The sequence below is a fragment of the Fopius arisanus genome, unplaced genomic scaffold (genome assembly GCF_000806365.1).
Source record: "Fopius arisanus strain USDA-PBARC FA_bdor unplaced genomic scaffold, ASM80636v1 scaffold00076, whole genome shotgun sequence".
NCBI lineage: Eukaryota > Metazoa > Arthropoda > Insecta > Hymenoptera > Braconidae > Fopius > Fopius arisanus.
This window is the reverse complement of record NW_011887815.1, coordinates 551,760-575,630: the sequence shown is the minus strand read 5'-3', so window position 1 is coordinate 575,630 and position 23,871 is coordinate 551,760. Positions and strand designations below refer to the sequence as shown.

At 35.6% G+C, this 23,871-nt stretch overlaps 1 protein-coding gene across 3 annotated transcripts in view; it reads left to right on the top strand.

Annotated features, from left to right (window-relative positions):
• Positions 1-23,871, top strand: part of Eph (Eph receptor tyrosine kinase) — a 114,115-nt gene that overhangs the window by 59,763 nt on the left and 30,481 nt on the right. For all 3 annotated transcript variants that reach the window (XM_011310530.1, XM_011310528.1, XM_011310527.1), the window contains exon 3: positions 2,623-2,702. In XM_011310530.1, coding sequence (XP_011308832.1) covers positions 2,623-2,702 — 80 coding nt within the window. The remainder of the gene's footprint in view (positions 1-2,622; positions 2,703-23,871) is intronic.

Below are 23,871 nucleotides of genomic sequence, written 5' to 3'. Positions count from 1 at the left end.
CAGACTTCATATAATTTCATTTATTTTATACATTCGCATTTATGATATGCGTCTTGTTCGGGGATTTTTTGACGATCTCGATGGATTATCGATAATTTTTTTTTTCATCTTCCTAGCGATATTTGGCATCTCACCCACCCTAATAGAGTTACGGTAGCCATGATCGGCCATGAGTAAACGAATGAAATGTATTTGATTCTCGATAAAAAAAATTGCCGGTCATAACAATGGAATTTCGTATTTTAAATTGAAGAAAAAAAATAATAGATGAAACTTACAGATATTTGGAATTTCTCTACGTTGAGTGAGATTTTTTTTCCAATTCTATCGATCTATATAATATACAATATATATATATATATAATATACATCCAACGGTGTAGCCTCCTAACTTTGCTCCCATGAATGAACTCGTCAGAATAAAAATTTTTATTAATTTTTCTAGTTAGAAATAGCTAACTGTACTTTCGGAGGATGCTCTAATGAAGATGTAGGTGCTACTCAAGACGTTTCGACTGCGGAAATGGCAATTAATATGCAAAAAAGGGAGATAGTCATGGAACTAGAGGATTAGAACAGTATTCTTTGAAAAAAAGCATCACAATCCTTATCCTACCCTCACTAAGGTTTCTATTTAGTATTCCAGATGTTTTTTGGCTAAAGAAAAAAGTTATTCGTATTTCATATTTAATAGAGCCTTTATGTATGGCAACCTATGTTTAAAATATAAGTTCGTTCACTGGCGTTTTCATGATTTCCACTTTTCCTATTTTTTATCCTATTTTCTCAGGTGATACATTATAATTGAATATTTATTTTCTGAAAATAGAAAATTTACTTAATGGATTAAAATCAAATCAAATTGATGAAAACCAAATAAAAATGTAATTTTACTGATGGATCAGAGTAGGTGCATTGCTTGTTTGTTCATTCATTGGTACTGTGCCAATAAATAAATAAATAGATTGGTACTGTGTACTGTAAGTATGAACCATTGTCGAGTCAATGATCACTTTTTCTTCAAATCAACAAATAAACGGGGAATATTGTGCGTATAGTCCCGATAACAATAACGACACTGAGAGAAATATTCAATAAAAATTACGTGTATTTTCCGTAATTCTGGAGCGAGTGATTGTCGGAAATTTTACGGAACTGTCACGTAATTTTTATCTAAAGTCACGGAAATTTTCCGCGGTGTTCCGTCATTTTTATCTGAATTATCGGTGAAAAATAACGATACCGTCACTTACATTTTTCGACTCCGTACTCGGTAAGTGAACTAAAGTTCCGTAATTTTTACTAAATATTTCTCTCCGTGGAGAGATACCAAGCCTATTATCTGGAATCCGTATTATATGAAAAATAGTTGATGGAAAATTTTGTTTCATTCCGAGAAGTGGAAATTTTTGTTTGAAGCTAGATTGGGGTAGAATTCAGCAGCCGTTGGTGCAACCGGTCGATACGCAGAGACCAAACCTTGCCTGCGGCGTCGTCTGTCACACTCCATCCCAACCCAAAGCATTTTCTTGCGCCCGCGCGTCTGTACTCCGCCTAACACCATCTAAAAAAAAACCAAGAAAATAACCCCCTCACATCATCACAACATTATCGTACATACACACGTCCGTGTTGCTGACTGCTGCCCCACGTACTAAATGCAGAGCTTACCACTTTTTCTTTCTATTAACGCTTCTCTATGCTCTACCTACCTCGTTCGAGTACAAATATCGCCAACTATTTTGGCAATAGGACTGCGAAGAATGGGATAGAATGAGCCATTTAAAATTTAATTATTTTCTGTTTACCAGCGCCAGCCTTCTATAATCGTGCACCGAGACTGAGAAAAATGGAATATATATAGTTAATGTATATTTTGCAAATCTTATACTCAATCATGATCTCGATAATTATCATTTTTTCAAAAATATCTAAGTACATCTTTTACCTAACCTATTTTGTTCAAATACCGATTTTCCCGTTACCGTCTACCGTTCCGGTAGTTATATTGGAAAATGATCTGCAGTACATTATTGCGTGGTCGCATTGGTTTTTTTCATTCACAATTACTCACAAATCTTTCGTAATCTTTTGAATGAAAACAAAAATTATCTTTGCCAAGCGATTTCGCCACATACCATAAAAAACACTTCAAATGCAAATATATATGTACAGTTGCCTATACCGATAAAATTAATTTGAAGGTAAATTAATTGAGCAGAAAGTAATGCTTTTCATTTACCTATTTTTTATTTCTCATTATGACATCAAGAACTTCAAATTACGAATTGACAGTCTCGAAATGAAGGTTGGAAGTCTTAAATTGCCTATTCAGTATTTAAATGAGTGTTATATTACTGTGTCTCTACCATTTTTTATGTTTTTTTTTGCAGATTTCTTGACATAAAAAAATATACCATTCTCAAATTATATTATTATTTAATGATTACAAATTCTTTTTCTCTGTGTTTTAAAATATTTTCCTGAACTTTTGAGTACTCTAAAGAGAATTAATGGCTCAATACTCGGATATTTACCTTACTAAAGTGTAAATTAACTAAAATTTATATTTACCAAAATCGTATTGGTATAGTACAGAATTTTTCGCTTCCGATGTTTCAGTTGTTCTATTGGACACAACAACCGAGGAAATTTTGGACTGGACGAAATATCCTTACGGACCTCAAGCAACAACGCCTGGGGTAAGTTTTTCAATGAATTCCTTTTTTATTTCTGCATCATACTCCACGAATTGTCGCTTAACACACCGCGATAATAACATATATTTCCATTCGACATACCCTGGTAAGAATCGATGACGAGAATAGGGCTCATCAAGGCCTGAACGAGGGCTTGGAAATGCTCACTCAGAGCTAGAGTTCAGCCGTGGATCAAGCCTCAAATAATGATCTCGTTTCAGGCTGGATATGAAGGCCTGAGCAACCCGTCAGGAAAAAGGTTGATGGAGGCTTTAATTAACGAAAGTTTTTTTTTGTTACAAAATTCTTTCGTTATTTCGTTTTAAACGTGTTTGTGAGCTGTTACTCATAATTGTTGAAAAATAAAAGAAAAAAAATTGCTACCGCCAGGAATCGATCCATGGCATTTCTAATTTGTAATTCTGCGCCCTAGTCACTTGGTAGTTCGGTCAGCCATTGGAATATGATATTTCAGTCTGGCATACCAGAAACTAGAAGTGTAGGAATTTGTATTGTTATTTGCACAGTCAAGAATCATATATATGATACCCTTGTGGATAAATTTACTCAAAAACAATTAATTCTATTTTTTTAATAACAATGAAGCAGCCTCTTTTCCCTCGGGCTGCCCCACGCCTCACCCAGGCCTCATTTGTTGGTCGTTTGCTGGTCGAGAGATGTGCGGAAACGGGCAGGTCCTAGAAGACGGAAAAAGTCTACTTTTTAAAACTTATACTCTCAAAATTTAAAGTTTTGTGTTTTCCCCAATTTTGAGACCTGCCTGAGGAGCAACTGAGCCCTGGCCTTAGCCTCTTGATCCTCAGCCTGAGCCAGGACTGAAATGAGCCTCGCGAATAACCTCATAAACTACCATTAAATCAGACCTTAGAAAACAATGAAATCAGGCTTTCGCAACCCTGTTTTCATCGTCAGTCTTTGAAATTCGTACCTGGATAATTGACGTTGACGAATGGATGCTCATTTTTAGAATTCTTCTGATTATTATAATCATTTAAACATTAAACATTAAACATTTTGTATTTATTGTACATTGGATCTTAATTGTAAATCTAAATCGAAGAACTGATATAGAAATTTTATGAAGATGACATGTGTGAAATAGACGTGTTAGTTATAATTTTATCGAAATTTTGTCAACATCTGGCGCACTTGACTTGAATTAATTCATCAAGATTTACCCTGAAGTTGATCATGATATAGTCAAGATAAAATTTAACTTAAGCTGGGATTATTTAAAAATTAAATATATAAGACTACACCACCAGCGTAATATCTGATTATGAAAGTTCCTTAGAGTTTTTTTGTCCTTAAAAAATGTTATTTGGTCATCTCCCTCCTTAATGAGCGCGTATGTAGAAAATTGCAGAAAAGGGGTACATCAATACATACATGCAGGCAGCCTCTCAAATTCGCATATTTATGCTTTATAAAGCATATTTAGTTGACAGGATTGAGAAGCTTGTTGAGGTAAATTTGACGAAACGCCAAGTTTTGATTCGAACGAAAAAATACGATCGATAGAACATCTTTACGGTGGCAGAATAGCTAAAAAGGATTTACTACGTTTCACCCCATATTATACCGATTCACCAAATATATAATTTCCCCCGAAACGAAAATCATTCAACACGAATGATTAAAACAACACAAACGATTTCAAGAAAAAAATAATAGATTTTTTATAGAAAAAATCCAGTATTTTCCAGTCGATACAGACGAAATGATTTTAGGCGAATTATCATTCGGTCAAGTAGCAGTTGGTTTATCGGCATTGGGGTATTTGGTGAATTATACAGGTAGCCCAAGAAAAGCATAGAACTATAATATTAGTGCTTTAAGTAGGAAGAGAATCATGTGAAAATTCTTTTTCTTTGGCTCCCGCCCCTTCTGCCCCTGACGGCCCTGTCGCCCCTGCCGCCGAAGGATATCACCCAGAAGCGCAAGTTATCATCCTCTCTCTTCTCTTTTATTAGATGATGTGCGCATACGTGGGCTCCCGCTGGCCAATACTTCTCGGCACCATGTTTGTTTTTCAGTTGTTAAGCACCCAGCGGGCCGCCAGACAGGTTTAAATCAACCTTCTCTCGCTATCTCTCTCACTCGCCCCTGCTGTCTTTCCCTTTTATACAGTCACCTCCTTCCACCCATCTATTGCCTCCTTCAACTTCGCCGTCTCTCTTCACTGGGGGCATGCCACAAGACTCGTTCCTCCGAAGCTAACAAATTGCTTTTTCTCGAACGGACAAATTAGAGAATCCCCTTGGACATTTTGAGGATAGCAATGGAATCCACCTCTGTCGTTGGAGGTTTCTCGCGTTGCCATTTCCAATTTGCCCCTCCAAATTCTAATGCATTTGGCACCTTCAAACTCAAAACCTAGGCATAAACTTAATCCCTCTTCTGGAGTGTCATTTAGTATTTCAATCCGATAAAGTACGCGATTAAAACCGACAATTACTAGGTCACTCTCTCCAAAATCACAATAAGGTTCGGATTCCTATATCACAATGTTTGAAATGGTCATTTGCGAATTTGACATCGTAATGTACGAGGTCGAAATTCATAATTTACATTTTTAATCTCGTTATTTACCTTTCAAAATCATCTCATATACGGGTTCAAACACCGTAATTGGTGTTACATGGAGTCTTCAATTTTTAACGAATATTTAGGTTTCAATTTCAAAAAATTCTTTTTTGAAAATGTTTTTGGATCTTTTGAGACAAGATCTGCAATTTTTCCAATTTCTATACTCCGAGAGTCGAACGATAACTTCCTGAGAGAATAATAAAACTTCCCATTTCACATAATTTTCGAATATCATGTGACCTTAATTTTCTTCTATATAAGCCAATACGTAAATGAAAAAGTTTCAGCCACAGAGTGTAACATTTTTCACAGCATTATTCAATTCAGCTAAAACAGAATGATCTGAAATGGAAAAATTAGCTATTTTCTGAAATCAGAACCAAGTGATTTTTTTTTTACGAAAAAATATATTTTTGTCTAGTAATTATACTTGAAACCTCAGTGAAGTTTTAGTCTTGAAGCAATTTGTTTGCTTTCTAGAGTGTGAGGGACTCCAGAGCTGGAAATCTTAATGCCAATATATTCATATAGATTCAAAAATTTTCTAAAATCGCTATAGCAAATACACAGGATAAATAGAAAATATACAGTATGGACTGACATTAAAATAGAAAAATAATAAATTTACTATGACACTAGGTGTCGAGTGTCATTGAAGTGCGTTTCAAACAGAGAACTGTCTAAGAAACGTTCGAAACGGATTAATGTTGAGTGTTATTTAAACACTAGTAGAAGAGCTTATATATAATGTCCCTTAAGATTTTTTTGAAGGCTTTTTGAAGATTATAAGTGGTGCAATTCATGTAATTTCTGGAAAGAACTTAACGAAATTCAGAAGGACGCTCTCGGCGAAAGTTCTAAATTCTAGCTCAAATCCGTGGGTTAATTTTCGCTGAGATTCGAGCAGTCGAACCTGTTACCATATTGAATTCCACTAGTTCATTTATACAGCAATGCTAGTCCCTGTTCGGTGATCTTCGAAGTGCTTGAAATATATGTTGACCTTCCCGTTATGTATATATATTCTAGAAGTTTCTGAGAAACCGTAAGAAACTATTTGCACCTCTGAAGTCGAGTTAAGTAGAAAAAAACACTTGCAGATCAAAAGAAAGAAATGTGTAAATATTTGAGAATTACATTAATGCATAACGTATTCGCACGATAGGAAGTTGTAAAATGTGTTATTTCAAAATTTCAATGGTCCCGTAAGTAACTCTTCCAACAAAATTTGTATTTATGATTAAAAGATTAAATTAATCTAATAGTTACTTATTTTAATAGGATTTTCGATTATTTCAAATCTAAATCAATAAGAACAACCATTTTTGGTCGGAAGCAAACAGGTTTACTACATTTGACTAAATTGTTCACTCAGTGTAGGAATACGGAGCTATTATTAAAAAATCTTAAACTTACTACTCCTTTTTCCCACCTTGTTGACTGGTCGATAAGGTAGAAAAAAATTTCATAGCCATCAATGTCTATTTGACCTTATGCATGAACAGCAACTTTAAAATTATTTTCTGCTATTACCCTGTTTTCGGGCTGTGTGGTATTTTACACATCGTTGTTCAATAAATTCTTCAATTATGTCATTCATTTTTTAGCAGTCGGGTACAATATAGGGCAAATTCTTTTATATCCTTTCCGTGAAATTTTCAACAAATAGAAGTTCAAGGTCTTAAGGATATCCAAGTACGTTCTTCACGTTAGCAACGTTGTTTCAAATACGTAACTTGAGCAAAACGTTGCCAGACGTCAGGAACTACTGCACAAATCGGGAGTTTTTGACTTTGAATTCTGGATTTAAGGATTTTGAAGGTTTTAATTGAAAATCATAAGTCTTAAAAAAAAACCAAAAGTGAAAGAATGTTCTTGGGGGACGAATTTGCATGGCGCCGAGTTTTGCAGCATTTTCAAATCCAAAGTCGTTACAGGCTACGGGCCCTTACAGGTACACAGTTCTTTGAAAAATTATCTGCAGATTACGTCATTAGTGATTAAAAATATATCAATTTTAAATACTTTTTGCGGGGTTATGACATACAAAATTAGAACCAAAGTGTGAATAAAACAAATCGAGAGAGTTATGTTTCCAAAAATGATTAAAAATGTATGACAAACATATGTTGACGGTAAGAAAGTTTCTCCCGGAAGATGGTTTACAAAAGGTAGACTTACATCGGGTTTTCAGCCATTTTGGAGTAGAATACAGGTAGACTATTTTGTGCAGAGTCCTTTAATATTCAGTAGTTGCTTTAAATTCCTTCTGGACACCACACGAAAATTTAATTCTCTGGGCTTAAATAATGCGATTTTCAAAGACGAATAAAAAATTATTACACACCTTTTCAGGTGCTTCTCGACAAGTATGGGTTCTGGGGAGCATATATTTCAGGGAAACAAAAATTTGAAAAAAACATGCAAGTGCCATAGTATTTGAGCATATCTTACGCTTTTTTTTTAATGCTTTGATACATCTTTGTGATAATAAGCACAACTAATGTTATAAGTTTTGTCGCAGGACGTATGTTGCTGTAGTTATTAATATACGGTGCCCGAGGGCTGAAACATTCGAGACAAACGGGCTAAACCGAATTAGCTCCGACTATTTGAACAACTTTAAGAAGATCAGGGGCTACAGAGTTTGGCAAGAAAATGAAGGAAGAGAAGAATCAAGGTTTAGGGGGGCTCTGTTTCAAGGGATTTTGACAAAACTTCTCTGAAAATTGGCTCTAATGCGAACAATACCATAATTCATTCATTCTCTCCGCCAGGATTTCTTGTATCAATGGAAAATTGTTGAAAAAACGTGTACTTTAATGACGAATTGGAACAACGTTCCTTACCGATCTCTTCTAGTTTTATGTCTGAAGCGTTTTTTATATTGTCTGAGGCGTCGCTCTTATAAATCATTCTTTCACAGAGAACAATCTACACATAAATTGTGCCCTTAAACTTGTAAATTACGAGGTTTGATGTATATGATTGAGTTAAAAAGTAACTTACTCGGTTTTAAATATCATTAATTCACTTCCGGAATCTGTATTTTATAGAGAGAAAAATTCCCTATAAATTACACGAGTTCTGTAATTGTCAGGTGACATGCAATTCCATGAAAAATTAAGAACATACTGACGCCTTCTATCCAAAATAACAAATTGGTGATCGGATTGATGTGAAAAAAGCACGTCATTTCCGCATTTCATAATTATTTATTTGCTTGCAAAATGTCATGATCATACAATTATTTTTCTGCGTTTATTTCTAAACTTTTCAAGAATTCGTGAAACTTTGTAAGTCGTGAAATAATGATAAAATGCAAAAGGAAAGTATATTTTTTTGAGTCAATCAGATTCACAATTCGTAAGAAACTCGAAAAACCGATCAATTTGGGAAAACGGACAGAACATCCTTAAACAAAGAACTTCCAATTTTGTAAGAGTTTGGCGTAATTTTCATTTCACGGAGAGAAATATTCAATCAAAATTACGGATTTTCCGTTCGCTTAACAATTATGGAGGTGACTAAGAAAACTTACGTGGCGGTTTCGTAATTTTTTGCTGAAGATTCAGACAAAATTTATCGAACGTTCTGAGAAGATTCTGAAATGCAGTCCCGTAAAATTATCTTTAACGACCTTTTGCTCCGAAATATTATGGAAAAGAAACGTACTTTTTATTAACTATTTCTCTCCGTGTTGACGTTCCCAAAAAAATTACTCGACACTCACGTAAAGTTCGTCCGATTCGGGATGCTAATTTATATCTTTCATGCATGTAAACTGGGTGTTTACAGAGGAAACTTTTCCGTGCGTTGAGACGAACTCTTTACTCCAGCTCATATTGACCGAGACAATTTCATTTCTATTGCCGTGTGGCAATAGTATCACTACACGGAAAGAAAAATACGGGAAAAATTACGGAATTTTTCCGGTATTTTTCTCTCCGTGTACAGAGCAATAATTTTCGTGGCGCAAAAGTTACTTTATCCCGCAGAGTATATCAACCAGATTCAGTCGCGCTCGAATAAAGGATCTATCCATGAGCTATCCATATCAGGGGCAGGAAAGGAAGGGAGAACCTTGACATTAGCTATTTCATTTACTTTCAACAAAAACGATCTTAGAGTGCGCATAACGAATTTTTTTTGAGAAACAAAAATTGAAAGGTCTCGAAAACGTTGTGGAAACACATATATGTGTATATTCTGATTGATCTATACAGAGCACATTGAGACGAAAATTTCAAAGAAAAAGGAAGTGGGCTGGATAGTTTCTAAGATTTTTACAAAAAATTTTTCAGAAACAATCAGCGATATTACGAAAACTACTCCGCCGATCGGGCTGAAAGTTAGCACAGATCATGTCCACATTAGGCCCTAAGAATTGACAAGAGTTCAAGTTTTTGGAATCAATTTATCCGTTCATTCTCCACATTTTCTAAAAGTTGAGCATCAATTGACCATTCGCACACATATACATGGCTCTCAAACTTCGTACTTTTACATTCCGCATAATTTCCAGGCAACATTAGCGAATCGAAAAATTGAATGATTGTGGTGTTTCCATTCGAAAACAAACAACGGAACAATAACGATATTTCGCGATTTTTGTACGAACGGGTATACATTTTTTCATAGCTTTGTATGATGCCTACTGAGACGAGTATTTCGAAAATAAAACTGAAATCCTTGCAATTGTTTTTGAGTTATTCAGGAAAAACGAAATTCACGAAAATCGTTGTATCTCAGGAACTACAGAACCGATTGAGCTGAAACGACGAATCTAAATAAAGCTTCACAATAGATATCATAAGTTGAAAATTCAAATCTTTTGTTAGAATTTCACCGTATTTATGAACATTTTAGATAACTTGCAATGGAAATTAGAAAATCGAAAAATCGGTCAAATACAAGGTTTCCATTCGGAATCAAAAATAATAATATTAATAGGAATAATTATAACAATTTTCTATATGGACCACCTGAAGTTATTTGCTTCAGGAGAGCAGCAACTCAAGCTCCAGCTTGATGTTGTTGCAGTGTACTCACGCGCGGTCGTGATAAGCTTTGGGTTGGACAAAGGCGCAGTCTTCCACATGAAGAGGGGGAAGGTCGGGGAAGGGATCGAAGAGGTACACCTGGTGGATGGCAGCGCCATCAGACATGTTGGGGCCGAGGTGCCGTATATGTATCTTGGCTTCAATTAGCAATCCGTAGTTGACGCTGAGGTAGTCACAGAGACTCTTCGTGAGAAGTATCGTCAGCGACTTCGGAGGGTTTGGAAGTCCCAACTCTTTAGAAAGCAGAAGGTGGCCGCGACAAAAATTTTCGTTGTTCCAGTTTTTCTATACTCCTTCGGCGTGCACAAATAGAAAGCACACAAATAGGAGCCAACATCCCCTATCTTCGTGTCTTCGTTTATACTTCCCGCGTGACGGTGGTGGCCGAGGACTAATCAGCCTAAAATCTCTCCATGAGCGCTTGGTCCTCGGTTTGGTCTGTGACGTGATGAACGGCTTGGATTCTCTCTTGTAGTTTGCGCCCAATCATGAGTTTCATGGAATTCAGGCCTTTCTCTATAAAACGGCGGATCCCGCAGCCGAGGCTCTCGGATTGGAGTTTTGTTATGGCTGAGCTGGTCAGTTGTCCGAGTAGAAATTTCGATCAGGTTCACATCAGGATTTGATCAAGTCAACATTATTTAGACCGAATGATCCGAATAAACAATAAATCTCAGCTGAAAACAAAAAATTATCGAATTTTATCGCTACAATTCATCTCCTCCATTATTAACAGTGAAAAACATTTATTATTCTGCTAATGCTGGGGATTAAACCTGCGATTTTCCGGTTACCTGTCGTATGCCCGACCCACTAGGCTACCCTGATCTTAAGGTCGAGTCAACTCTATTTTGCGTATATGATCTCTATCGGAGTCTTCGTTGACTTTGTAATTATTCCTGGATGAGCGCGTATAATTTTTTCCTCCCATATATTTGATGTAGTCTGTAGTTTCTGGGATCCGGACGACTGGATCCAAACTTGACAAGGATCTCATCAAGAATCACTTGATCTGACTAAGGTCAAGCTGATCAGGTTGAAATCTGATCGTATCCATCTTATCGCGCAAACTTAGGTAATTCGGATCAGAGTAACTTGATCAAAACTTGATCAGTTCTTCGTCGAGTTCACCGGATTAGACTAAAAAGAAGTCAAGGTAATCAAATCAAATCAAAACCTGACTTCATTTTTTCTTACATAATTCGAATCCCAGTAACTCAATGAAAACGTGATCAGTTCCTCATCACGTATCACCTGATCGCGCAAACCTGACGCATAGCGGATTAGGTACTAATCCAACTTCAGGGCGACCTGAGGCAATTTCCACTCACGACTTTGCGAGTGTTGTATTACCATCTGCGGCACTTTTATGGATAATGATCAGGCGCCGATTCTTCCTTATGCTTCAGGAGATATTGAGTCCGTTGTCGTGAATGAGAGGTATAAGATTTACTGGAACTTTTTGCTCGCGAATATCAGGCCCGTCGCTGCGACAAAGCCTGATATTGTCCTCTTCAACTTTCAAGACAAAGCAAGAGGAGTAACGGCTCAAGTACCAACCTCTCCAGTTTCAGCTACGTCAGTTGAACCGTGGGTTTCGGGCCAGGTTGATTATCCTGATCATTGGCTTTATGGGTGGCATGATCTTCGACGTTCAAGGTTGCATTAAGATTGGTCCTAGCCCGGACCAGGCTTAGATTAGTTTGGTTTTGGCATGATATAACCAAGCTTGGATTTCGTACAAGTTTGGATTCCAAGTTTGAGCCTAGCTAAGCTAGTCTTGGGTCAAGCGTAGGCCAACCTTGAGCCAATAGTCAATTCCCATTTGGCGCAAAGGCGGGTGAACAAAACTCAATTCTATCAGCTTAAGTACTTTTCTGTTGTAAATTTCAAAATTTCGCGTTTGGAGGAAAAGAAAGTGTGAAGTGGGACCCACAACTCATCCATCTTTTTATGAATTTTTATAACATATAATCGATCTTACCAACAAAGATTTGGACTTGAACTCAAAATACACTAATCTCTCCACCAAAAAGCTGACTGTCAATTTTTTACCTAGTTGAATTTTTTTCAGAAAAACTGTCATTGCCTCTAAATGCCCATAACAATGAATTTTAAATAATGGAAAAACTTAAATTTAACAAATTAATATGGGCTAATTGAGGGTGTGTATTTTAACGCATAAGAATGGCTAGAGAGGGGAGCAGTGAAAGTAACAATAGCGCGTTGGATTATGAACAGAGTCCAGTGACGTAAAGTCCAGTGACATGAAGCTACGACATTGGCAATGCCACTAGATGATAGAGGACAGCTATCGATTTCTCAGTATATTGATATATTACCGTAAGTATTCTTCTGATTATCGATTCACGTAGTGTTCCTAATGTAATCAATTTTCTCAGTACTTAGCATTAATAAGTGTATCGATATTTGGATTGATACTCATTTCAATGATTGAATCAATACTTGAACAAATGATTACATAAATATTTGAATCGATACTCGGATCAATACTCGATCTGACAAATGCGGACTCGCCTTCGGCTTGGACTATAAAGCGCTTAAGTCAGACTCACTTTTTTCGCCGTGGATATGATGCTATTTTATGTCATTGTGGCCGAAAACCCGTTTTTATCCGAGCGAAGCGAGGTTAGAAACGCGTCTTACCGGCCGCGATGACATAAACGTGTTTTATTAGCCGCTATGCCATAAGATACTTTACTTTCGCGTGGCACATATATTTTATTCCCCTAGTGACCGAATAGTACAATTCTAACCTCGCTCTGTTCGATAACTTTTTTATGATTTTCACCGTATTCAGGGGGCTCAACTATATGAGTAGGTGCGAGATTGATTAGTAATTTAGAAAAAACCTGTATACATTAGGTATTTTGTAAAATACATATCGATATCAAAATCGTCACGCAAATCGTTTTGAAGTGTTCTAATTGAATTTTCTTTGACAGATGAAGTTGTCTACTTTGATTACAAGAATTAGTGAACTTAAAATGAAACAAATCGGAAGTGATATAATGATTTGTAATGAAATTTACAAAAAAAATTGTCATAATTGATAAAAATCGGAAATTTGATCAGTCAATCAAAATCGGGCAAATCGAAAAAACGCGAAAATGTTGAGAAAAAGCTTATTAGCAAATCTAATATAAAATAATCGAATATCGAATATATATCTTAGACATTTACCCTACTTATCCCTATTAAAATCATTTGGATATAATAACAAATGTCGCTGTTTTTTGCCGCAGAGCTTTGCTTATGAAAATTATTTACAAAAATAAATATAATACACATAAATATAATTATATACTTCTCAAGCATATTTATCTATATAAATGAATTTATTTTTATTTGAATTTCCATTTTCAATTAAATTTTATGAACTAAATTCAATGTATCAGTTATGTACTGTAATGATAAAATGAAACAGCATGCATGAAGACGGTATTGAGTAAATTGTCACCGATTTTATTTATCGCATACATTTTTCTTTGCATCTACCCCATATGATGATTAGAGACGCGCCGAGCGCGGTGAGAATGCTAGTAAGGGGAAAAAAACAATGTGGCGTTAGTCATCTTTCTGATATGATATCGCCAATTGCTGACTTGAGGAGGAAGTTTCAGTTCCAACCAAGATCGAACTCGATATACTGCAAACAATGAAGCACCAAAGAGGCCAATGAAAACCCGGACAATAAAAGAACCATGCCTTTATCGACGAGGAAACTGGTGATTTGTCTTTGTTGATGGGATGCGTTCGTTCGAGGAATATGTAATCGATATCATCCATTGTTGGACGCATGCCTTGTATAATCCTCTTTCATCGAAGTGATATGCAAGCGATATCTGACAAATCTCGTATATCTATAAGCTATAGATCAATCATTCAAAAAAGTATAGGCAAGGCTTTATTTTTTATGAATCATCATTCTGAACATTAATCGGCACTTCGACATTAATCAGGACGGAAATATCAGTCATGTGACACAAAAATACTGCTGACTCGAAATCATCGATTTACATGAGAAGAAAGAGCATCGATAGCAATGATTTATGACTTAAGTACAGACATGTGAAAGAGGGGAATCCTATCCTATTGCAGATTGCGAATTACATTTTTTACTGCTCCCTGGATACATATCACAACACATCCCTTCGTCGACTAGTCGGTGTTGAAAACTTCGGACTCGAAATTATCGCAGCTTATACGTGCTTGTATTAATTATTGAAATGGATTGTATTTTAATTCCCCCAAATAGTTTTGTAGATAGTAATGGGCCAGATGAATAGGATGATTGACTGTCATTGCTTGACAGTTAACGTGGGGGCATTGACCATCATCCTTATTCTTTAAATTCCTGTGTAGATTTTGACTTATTAACTTCATAATTTATAAATCACATCGCATTTAGTTCCATTAAAATGTCCAGTTAACATTATTCTCAACTAATGAAAATGTGACTGTTGTGATTCTTCTCTGCACGAAATCTTTCATTTGTTTTAAAATGTTTCACAAAGAAAATTGCGGTAAATATTGTCATCAGTGTAACTTGTCAAATTTTTCAAACTATTTCTCGATTTTAATGACTCAAAGTGCGAAATCATAGACTAGGGGGTTCCAAAGCTTTAGTCACCAATATGAAAGAACACTCGGTTGATTTAAAAATGCATTAACTAAGGCGAGCAAACCTGACAAATAGAATAAAATTCTCGCCAATACATCACATAGATGTGTTGGTAAGAATATACAATAGTGTTAGAAGTACTGGGAGAAAATAGTAAAGTTAATTGCGTCACAACAGGCTGTAGTCAATCAGAAGATCTATTACTTATTATTATTTTATCAGACAGTTTGTATTTGGGGCGAGTCACTTTAGCAATTCCACAAACTAGCTAATTTAAATATTATTCGCTGCATATCAATAACTTGTCATTGAATTTTAACAACTATAAAATGGAAAATTAACGAACAAAGTGTCACTCGAAATCGTCTTGTCGTTAAAATTTTTAAACTTATTAGTTATGCAATTTCAACAGCTATTCTTCCTCATGAAATATATGTTTGAGTTGGACGACTTTTCCCTGGTTTACCAAAAACTATTGAATTATTCTTAAACCGCGATAAATATCATCAGTGAAACAGAAAAGTCGTAGATAGATCTATTTATAAGAAGGAAGACAAAGTATAAAGAGATGCTGTGGTGGGCGAACATTCATACTAGATGGAAACGGAAATGGTTCTCCACTGCCCAACTCCGGGGTTTCCATGGAGATGTAATAAGCGACCACACTGCCTCAAGCAGGACATTTACATGTACTGATATTAGAAGAATCCCAGCTAAAGTCTTGCAGCTCTCTCGAGGAAGCACTTTGTGCTTAAATTAACTTTCGAACTGAATTCTCAGCATGGTACTATACTATTAGAAATTTGATTCGCTGAAACTTCGACTCTGTTGAGGAATACCGAACTTGACATTATGCTTATTTTATGTTTGGGCTGAATGATGAAGGCTACATATACGCCGAATCATCGAAGGTGAATTTTGAATGTCCCCATGCCCAAAATGTAATTTATCACTTCATTTATGTTCAGTCGTTATGTTAACAGATAGCTGTGGAAGCAATATTTGTTTTACTTTTAAAAATTTTCACATCGCACATGTTTTGAGCGGAACTATTGTAAAACAATCTGTAACACTCTAAAAATAAATTACTTTTGAACAGTTTTGCATCGAACTTTTGATCAGTTTGCTTTTAAAAAGTCGAGAAAATACTTATGGGACGTAAGTTTAGTGAGTCTAAATGTATTTCACCTGACTGAAAAGTTTTAAAAATTATTCCGGAAATTATACCTATTGCTTTTCATCGGTATTTTTACTTACTTTAAAAAATTTTCTGTGATGCTTTTCAAAGGTACACGGAGAGAAAAATACTGAAAAAAGTATGTAAAAAGTTCCGTAGAAATTCATGTGTGAAAGGTAGATGTGGGGCGAAATGTAAAATCTGAAAAAGTGCCGATCATTCAGAACATTTTACCACTCAGTCGGTAAAAAGTCACCTTTAGAGGTATAAAAATTTCGGTACTAAGTTCCGTAAATTTTGCCGAATTGTTTCGTAATCTTTCCCCAAACTTTCTTTTTCAATAATAATAATTGAGGGAGAGGATATTTAGTTAACAAATAATTTGAGTAGATCAAAACTTCAAAAATCACTTCCAATGTTTTTTTATCCTTCCGACAATAATAATTTGCCGGGTGACGTGCTCCGACCATGGACAATGATTCGCGATCGGGTATGACCAACAGTCGTACCACCAACGCGGTCTAGGAATTTTTCAATTCCGTCACGTAAAAATTACGGTACGTCACGTGAAATTTTAATGAAACTGGATAATTTCTACGTTACTCAGAATCATTTTTACCGGAACTGTGGTAAATTTTACAACTTTGTAAGAAATTACGTGACAGTCACGTAAATTTTCCAAAGCAATTAATAAAATGGATTGTTCGTCTCTCATTTTTTCCCAAATTCTCCAGTAAAAAACAAGGAAATGACCGTCCAGCCCACGATTACGTGATTAGTCATGTAATTTTTCCTGTTTTTCTCTCCGTATATATCTCTAATATTGATTTAATGTATCCATATTTCGTTATTTTGACTGAAAATTTTGGTGAGTGGGGGTGGGGAGGAGTCGTTTCAACTACTTCCCAATCTTTAAAAAGACCAAAAAAATCAAATCCAATCGGTGAGTGATCTAAAGAAAAGAGCAACAAAACTGTCGATTATCTTGTTCTTGAATGTTCAGGTTTAATTGAAAATTGAATCAAGTTGTGAGATTCCCATCCCACTGTCACTGAAAACTTATGAATTTCGTACCTCAAACTTCCGTAACAATCTTTTTCTCTCATATTTTTTCCATGAATTTTGAAAAACAATTTAAAGAACTTATGGAAAGTAAGATTTATTCTTTTTGTCCGTTTTACGCTAGATTTGAACATAATCAATGCTTAAATTAAACACAACTCGTATTCACAAACACTTAAACTTATTGTTTGGTGCACATATCCTCAGCAAATCGTTTATTCTAGCTTGACAGTGGAGAGAGGATGAATCATCGTGCCCTTATGTTACACTGCATCACCCTATATCGCTGTTAGTTAGAGGAGGGGTGTGTTGATGCCCCTACAGAAACTAGGAAAAATCCTGTTAGTGAATTGGTGCTGTGTTAAAACATATACCTCATTGCGATTAGGGAGTTCATTTAAACCGCTGGCGCTATTTTGTGGCTACAGTTGACAGTGGTTGGACCAGGAAAGCTCTAAATTATAATGCTGAAAGAAAATTGATTATCGCGAACCCAAAAGGTCAGCTCAACTCGATTGAACGATGAATCCAATAACCTGTATTCGAAGATATGGTACCCTTGACGAAGATGGATCCCTTAACGAGATCTCATTAAATTTGACCGAAGAAAAATCACAATTATCATTCGTAGATCAGACAAGCAGTTGGCCGAGCCGATTTGGCAGGAGACATTTAACCATTACTTTATTCGCTCATTTCTGTCAATACTATTTGGTAGTAAGCTTTCAAATGAATCCATAGGTATTGCGACAACCATTTTTAGAAAAAAAAAAGAATCATGGCAATACCCACCCCATTTTCAATAGGAATTGTTGTGATCATAAGAGAAAACTTTCTGCCGAATTTCAAGTTCATAGGTTGATTTTTTAAAAGCAGCAAGCGAGTACTACGATTAAAAAAAAAACAAAATCTAAAGGAAATCGGTTGGATAGTTTCTGAGATATTTACAAAAACCTATCAGAAACAATCACCGATATTTCGAAAACTACTCCACCGATCGAAGTTCAAATTTTTGCACACCATTTGCACACATATACATGGCCCTCAAACTTCGTATTTTCACGTTCCACACCGTTCCCCATAATTTCCAGGCAAAATTAGGGAATCGAAAAATCGATTGCAGTGCTTTCATTCGGAAACAGACAACGGAACAATGGCAATATCTCGGAATTTTTGTAGGAACGGGTATATATATATATTTTCACAACTTCATATGGTGCCCACTGAGACGACTATTCTGAAAAAAAAAATTGAAATTTGTCGGGTGGTTCATGAGACATTCAAGGAAATGCATTTACACAAGAAGTATATAATGTCTCTGGGACCGCTTTTTCGATTGCGTCCATCCAAAGTATTAACATTTAAGGTTATGAGAGCTACAAATTCAACTCGCTATTTTTATTTTTTGTCCATTTATCGTGTTCGCAACGTTTATGATGATAAAACTTAAAAACGGCGATATCACGAAATTTTATCCAAACAACTGTAGATATTGATATAGACTGGGACGAGTATTTTGGAAAATAAGTGGCTATATCTCAGGAACTACTGGACCGATCGGGCTGAAACAATGCATCAAGGCATGAAAGTAAAGATTATAGTGATCGTTGTCGCAAGTTAAAAATTCAGATCTTTGCCGAAGAATTTGATCGTATTTATGTTGACTGTTTTCAACATTAATCTTAAAAATTTCGAATTTTCTAGCGCAAATACACAGACGTGATTTGAAAATATAGTTTTTTCACCTTTCATAACATTCTACATAACTTCTAATTGACATTAGAAAATCGAAAATTCGGTCAAATACAAGGCTTCTATTCGGGACCAACAACGATATTATAATCAAATATTACTACACGGCGAGAAAAATTGCATGAAAATGACATGCCTATTCCGTAATCTGCGCGTCAAACCCGATTTCAGTAAAAATTACGGAACAGTTACTGGCAGATTACGGAACAGGCAGGTCATTTTTAAGAAATTTCTTTTTCCATGTAAGAATGTATTGCTTTAATGTGCGCAGAAAACCATTTTGAATATTAAGACAATTTTAAATCGCAGCCCAACAATGAGCATGAGTTATGTTCAGCAAATAATCACCACAGAGTAATGAAATACAAACTTACAACGCAATTTTTTTGCCACCCAAAATGGCATTCAGATTCAGAGAGAACGCATTAAAACGATTAATTTGACGGAAAAAATGAAAGTTGTTTAAGTATTTTCCGCCATATTTGTAAATAGTAATATGTGGAACAAGGCCGATAAGAGGAGGTCTGTGATGAGTGGGAAGTGAATTCTGCTGTGTTCATCATAGTCACATTGCCTCGATGAACACAGTAGTTCCCTACATTCGTGCCTAATGCCGGCAGTTCCCATGCAGAGAGGTGTAACTGAGTGGACACCCATCCAAGTACTAACCAGAGCAAGAGTTGCTTAGCTTGAATCACCATAATACACCAGAGTCGTACCGCACCTGCGTGACTACTACCGCCGCTTCAATTATAATCTTTATTTCTTGAAAAATAATCTAAGTTCCAAGCAAATAGCTCATTTTTCAGTCAAAAACAATTTGAATAATAATTTTGTAATTAGTCTTGTGGTATCTGTATCTATTTCTTCTCTATCGTCAAATCTTGAGTGGATTTTTTTTTCATTTTGCTCTTGCCAACAAGATCACTAAACTTGAAAAAAGGAGAGTGATGTTTAACGAAGCGATGACCCAGGGGAAATACTTGGGTAAAATCACTCTCTTACCCTCTTAGTCCTCAACTACATTCCATTATGTTGTAAGTGCAGAGCAAATTATTGTCTCAAAGCTTATTTCCCATTAGTCAAAGAAGAAAAAAGTTGTTTTCTTATGTATATTGGACATCGGACGCTACATTTCATAAACGACCAGAAACTACATGTTCGAGGTGCATAGAGACCAGCACGATGTAATTTTTCGAAAATTAATGGGAGATAGAGGGGACTCACTAAATTTCTTCAACACCCATTGGAATAAATTTCAAGGCCGGTTAAACATAAATTAATGACTGTTTTAATAATCGAAAAAATAGTCCTTAGGCAATTCAACTTACAGAGGACAAGCTTATAAAGAATTAACATGCAATGAATCACTGAAAGTAATCAGAAGGGAAAGACAAGAGTAATACATGTGGAGACAAAAAGATCATAATGACGAAATGTAACAATCACGCATTTTTGTTATTCTACGCATGATTTTATTGTGGGAGGCATCCTAGGTCTATTGAATCAGATACCAATAATAAAAAGGAAGTTCACGTTTATTATACCAGCGCACAGCGATTGTTTTCCCATAATAAAAAGGACAAACACCGAGACCGACAGAAACATCAATATATTGAAAGTCTATCACACTTATTTCTCATTAGTTCGGCGGTCTGAGGCAGCTAATTTTAATTCAGAACTTATTTAATTTTGAAATATTCAATCCTGAGTTTTATAATTAGAGCGCGTTGCATTCTGCATTCTCAAGAAGCTGCATTCTGGTCTAAACTAACAAAAATTATTTATTCGATTTCACTTGATCAAAATTTAAAAGGTGCCGGTTGAGTGTTGGGTAACACATAATAACTCCAGGTTATAGAATTAAGGTTGTTTTGCATGTATTGAGAAAGATATAAGAATTGCTTGTAATTTTCACATAATATTTATGAAACGATAACAGATGCCGGTATGAAATTGGAAATTGATTCACAACACCGTTTTATTGAACTTTTCAATTAACACGGAAATATATATATATGCGGAAAATAGAAAATTTTGTTAATATAGCCCAAAATCTAAAATTTATTTGAAATTTGGCAAATTTACTATTCAAGGAGATGTAAAACGATGGTATAAATTTCACGACGATTGATTAAATTTTTTTTTTATTAATTAGTTTAAACAATATAATATTTATTCATAAGATCGAATACAATATTACAATTCTCTATAGCTACTACTTCAACTAATTAACGCATTGAAATATTAATTGCGATAAATGTTACGAATCATAGAAAGGGTCATAAACTTTTATTTCGACTTTACGTGCAGAACATCATTAATGTGTCTGCATTGAGAATGTAAAGGGAGATGTGTTTACGTCGATATCGCCTGGTAGACTGACTGACTGATCGTTTCGTGCAAATTTAAATATTTTGTATTACGGAAAGTTCAGGAAAGCGTTAGAAATTTCGGGCACGACAATAAAGACAGGACGATATTTGCTTTGAATGCAATGGTATAGAATCTTCGAGACGCGTTAACGAAATACGCAAATCATAATCCGTTGTGGCTCACCACAAAAAAAATTAAGGATTATTGTCCTCAGTAATGTGAGTTAACAACGAATAATAATGCATTTCTCCACAGCTCGCCCTCTATTTTTCTATAGCCATATATTCATTCGATAGTACAACAAAATATTTTCGGACATATAAACAAATTTAACGAAAGATATCCTTACGAGGATCGCCATCGTCAAAAGAAATTATTGCTTTTTTATTTTGCTCTGACCGTTTTTCAATTTCTTCTATTTTTGTTCATATTAAGGAAGACCGGCATTTCAACTACTACATTGCCAGAAATTAATTTCAAGTGTCAGTCAAAAATCTCAACAGATTGCAACATGCGAAACACTTGCGATCTGTCTACTCAAACACCCTTATTACTCTCCCTCCAGTAATGCCAACACTGTCAATATATCCTAGGCAATTTCGAGTCACGGCCCAAAACTGTCACTGCAACCCCTCGTCTCCCCCAGGGATTATACTCCGTTCCTCCATATACGGGTCATAAACGATAGCTTTTATATTTCCATTCAGTATCACATTCTTCATTTTCCCCCTTCAAACTGCCCCCCTTCTTTACCCAATATGTCCGAAGATTCACAATACTTCACAAAAAAAAAATCTAACAGTAAAATGTGGGTCCTGGGCCATAATTTACAATATTTTCAATTCAGTTAATTGGGGTAAATCGAGACATAGAAAAGAAAGTATTAGTTATAATATCGTAATTAAAATTTTTGTCGCTGGAAAATTGGTAGACTGTGCTGTTAGTTATAACTTAGCCAGAGGATATAGGATATATATCTCGAACAACTATTGAAATGTAACGAATAATTGTTAGACTTCAACAAATTTGTACGGCAATAAAAAAATAGCCATTACTGTTTAATAAGCACTTGCATCTGCGTATGCAGATGACGAGGAATTAGTAATGAAGAGGGACGTATTGAGGGGGAAGGCGTAAAGCGCCGATTCTCTACGGTAGGGCGCGGCACGGGGCTGTCGGCTTAACGCATCATACGGTCACCTCGGAATTCATTATATGTAGTCAATTACTCGAGGAATACATAGACGAGTCGTGGCCTGCTCACTATATGAGAGATGAAACGTGCCAGACACCCTCTTCAGGGACTATTATGGAAGAGTCTGGATGGATGCAGCCGGGGTGTTCGCAGTCTTGACAATGGACGTTCACTACATATCTGATCGAACGAGGGCGTATTTCGGTAAATGCAAGAATTTCTAGATTGAAAACATTTGAACTTTGATTCTCTCATGGAGATTCATAAAAAGAATTACCAATCGAGAAACTGTCTCCAAAAATTGACATAAAAACAATTCTATCGAATAGACACGCCCGAAAATTCATTGAATGTATCAACTTTTTTTCTTATATTTCTATAGAAATTCACCTATAACCACTCTCGCTTACCAATTAGGACAAATGTTCGGTAAATGTTTCAATTTCCAGAAAGATAAATTTGTCTGACTGAAATCTTTAGTCTGATTTCTATCCGAAATTTCGACAAAAATTGATTAGACAAAAATATTAAAAATGCATTGGAAAAAAAATTCACCAGTTCACTGCGGAGACTATTTCATTGCCTTTTTATATTTTTTTTTCCAAATGTCAATACGTGCATTACAATTCGAGCAAGTCATTGTTTTTCGTTGACGGAAATGTATCCACATCATTCCGAAGCCCACGTCGTATTAGGCTAGTATTATATATATAGTATATATAATAAGGCTAGTATTTTTCATCCTTCTGGAATAGTAATTTTTATCCAGACATTGGTAAAGATTGTCAAAATGCGTAATCATTTTTATACAGATATTGGTAAAAAATTACTAGTGTACGTAATAATTTTTATCCGTGCAGAGTGACAATTTTTACTCACATACGAAAAAAGGTCACCCAGTAACGTTCATTAAAAATCATTTACACCAAGGATACGTATTACTCCGGAAATATAATGCTACAGAATTATCCTCCCATTCGGATAATTTTTACCGAAACCTTATGATAACCTTCAGCAAACATTTCTCTCAGTATAGACTGAAATTAACTTGAGGCGTTTTTTCTCTTCACAACTTGGATCTATTTTTTCGTCTGTTTCTGCTTAACTTTCAGAGCTAGAGACCGATGAACTTTGGAATTAAGCTGAACTAGGTTATAAGCTACTACTCCTGTAGTTTCCCTCTTGATCTTTTGTGTGTCATTGGAGACAGAACGCTCAATTGAGATAGTCCCTCCCTCCTGTTGATGCCAGAAAAACCTTTTTGTACTCTACTTTATACATACAGACCCCCC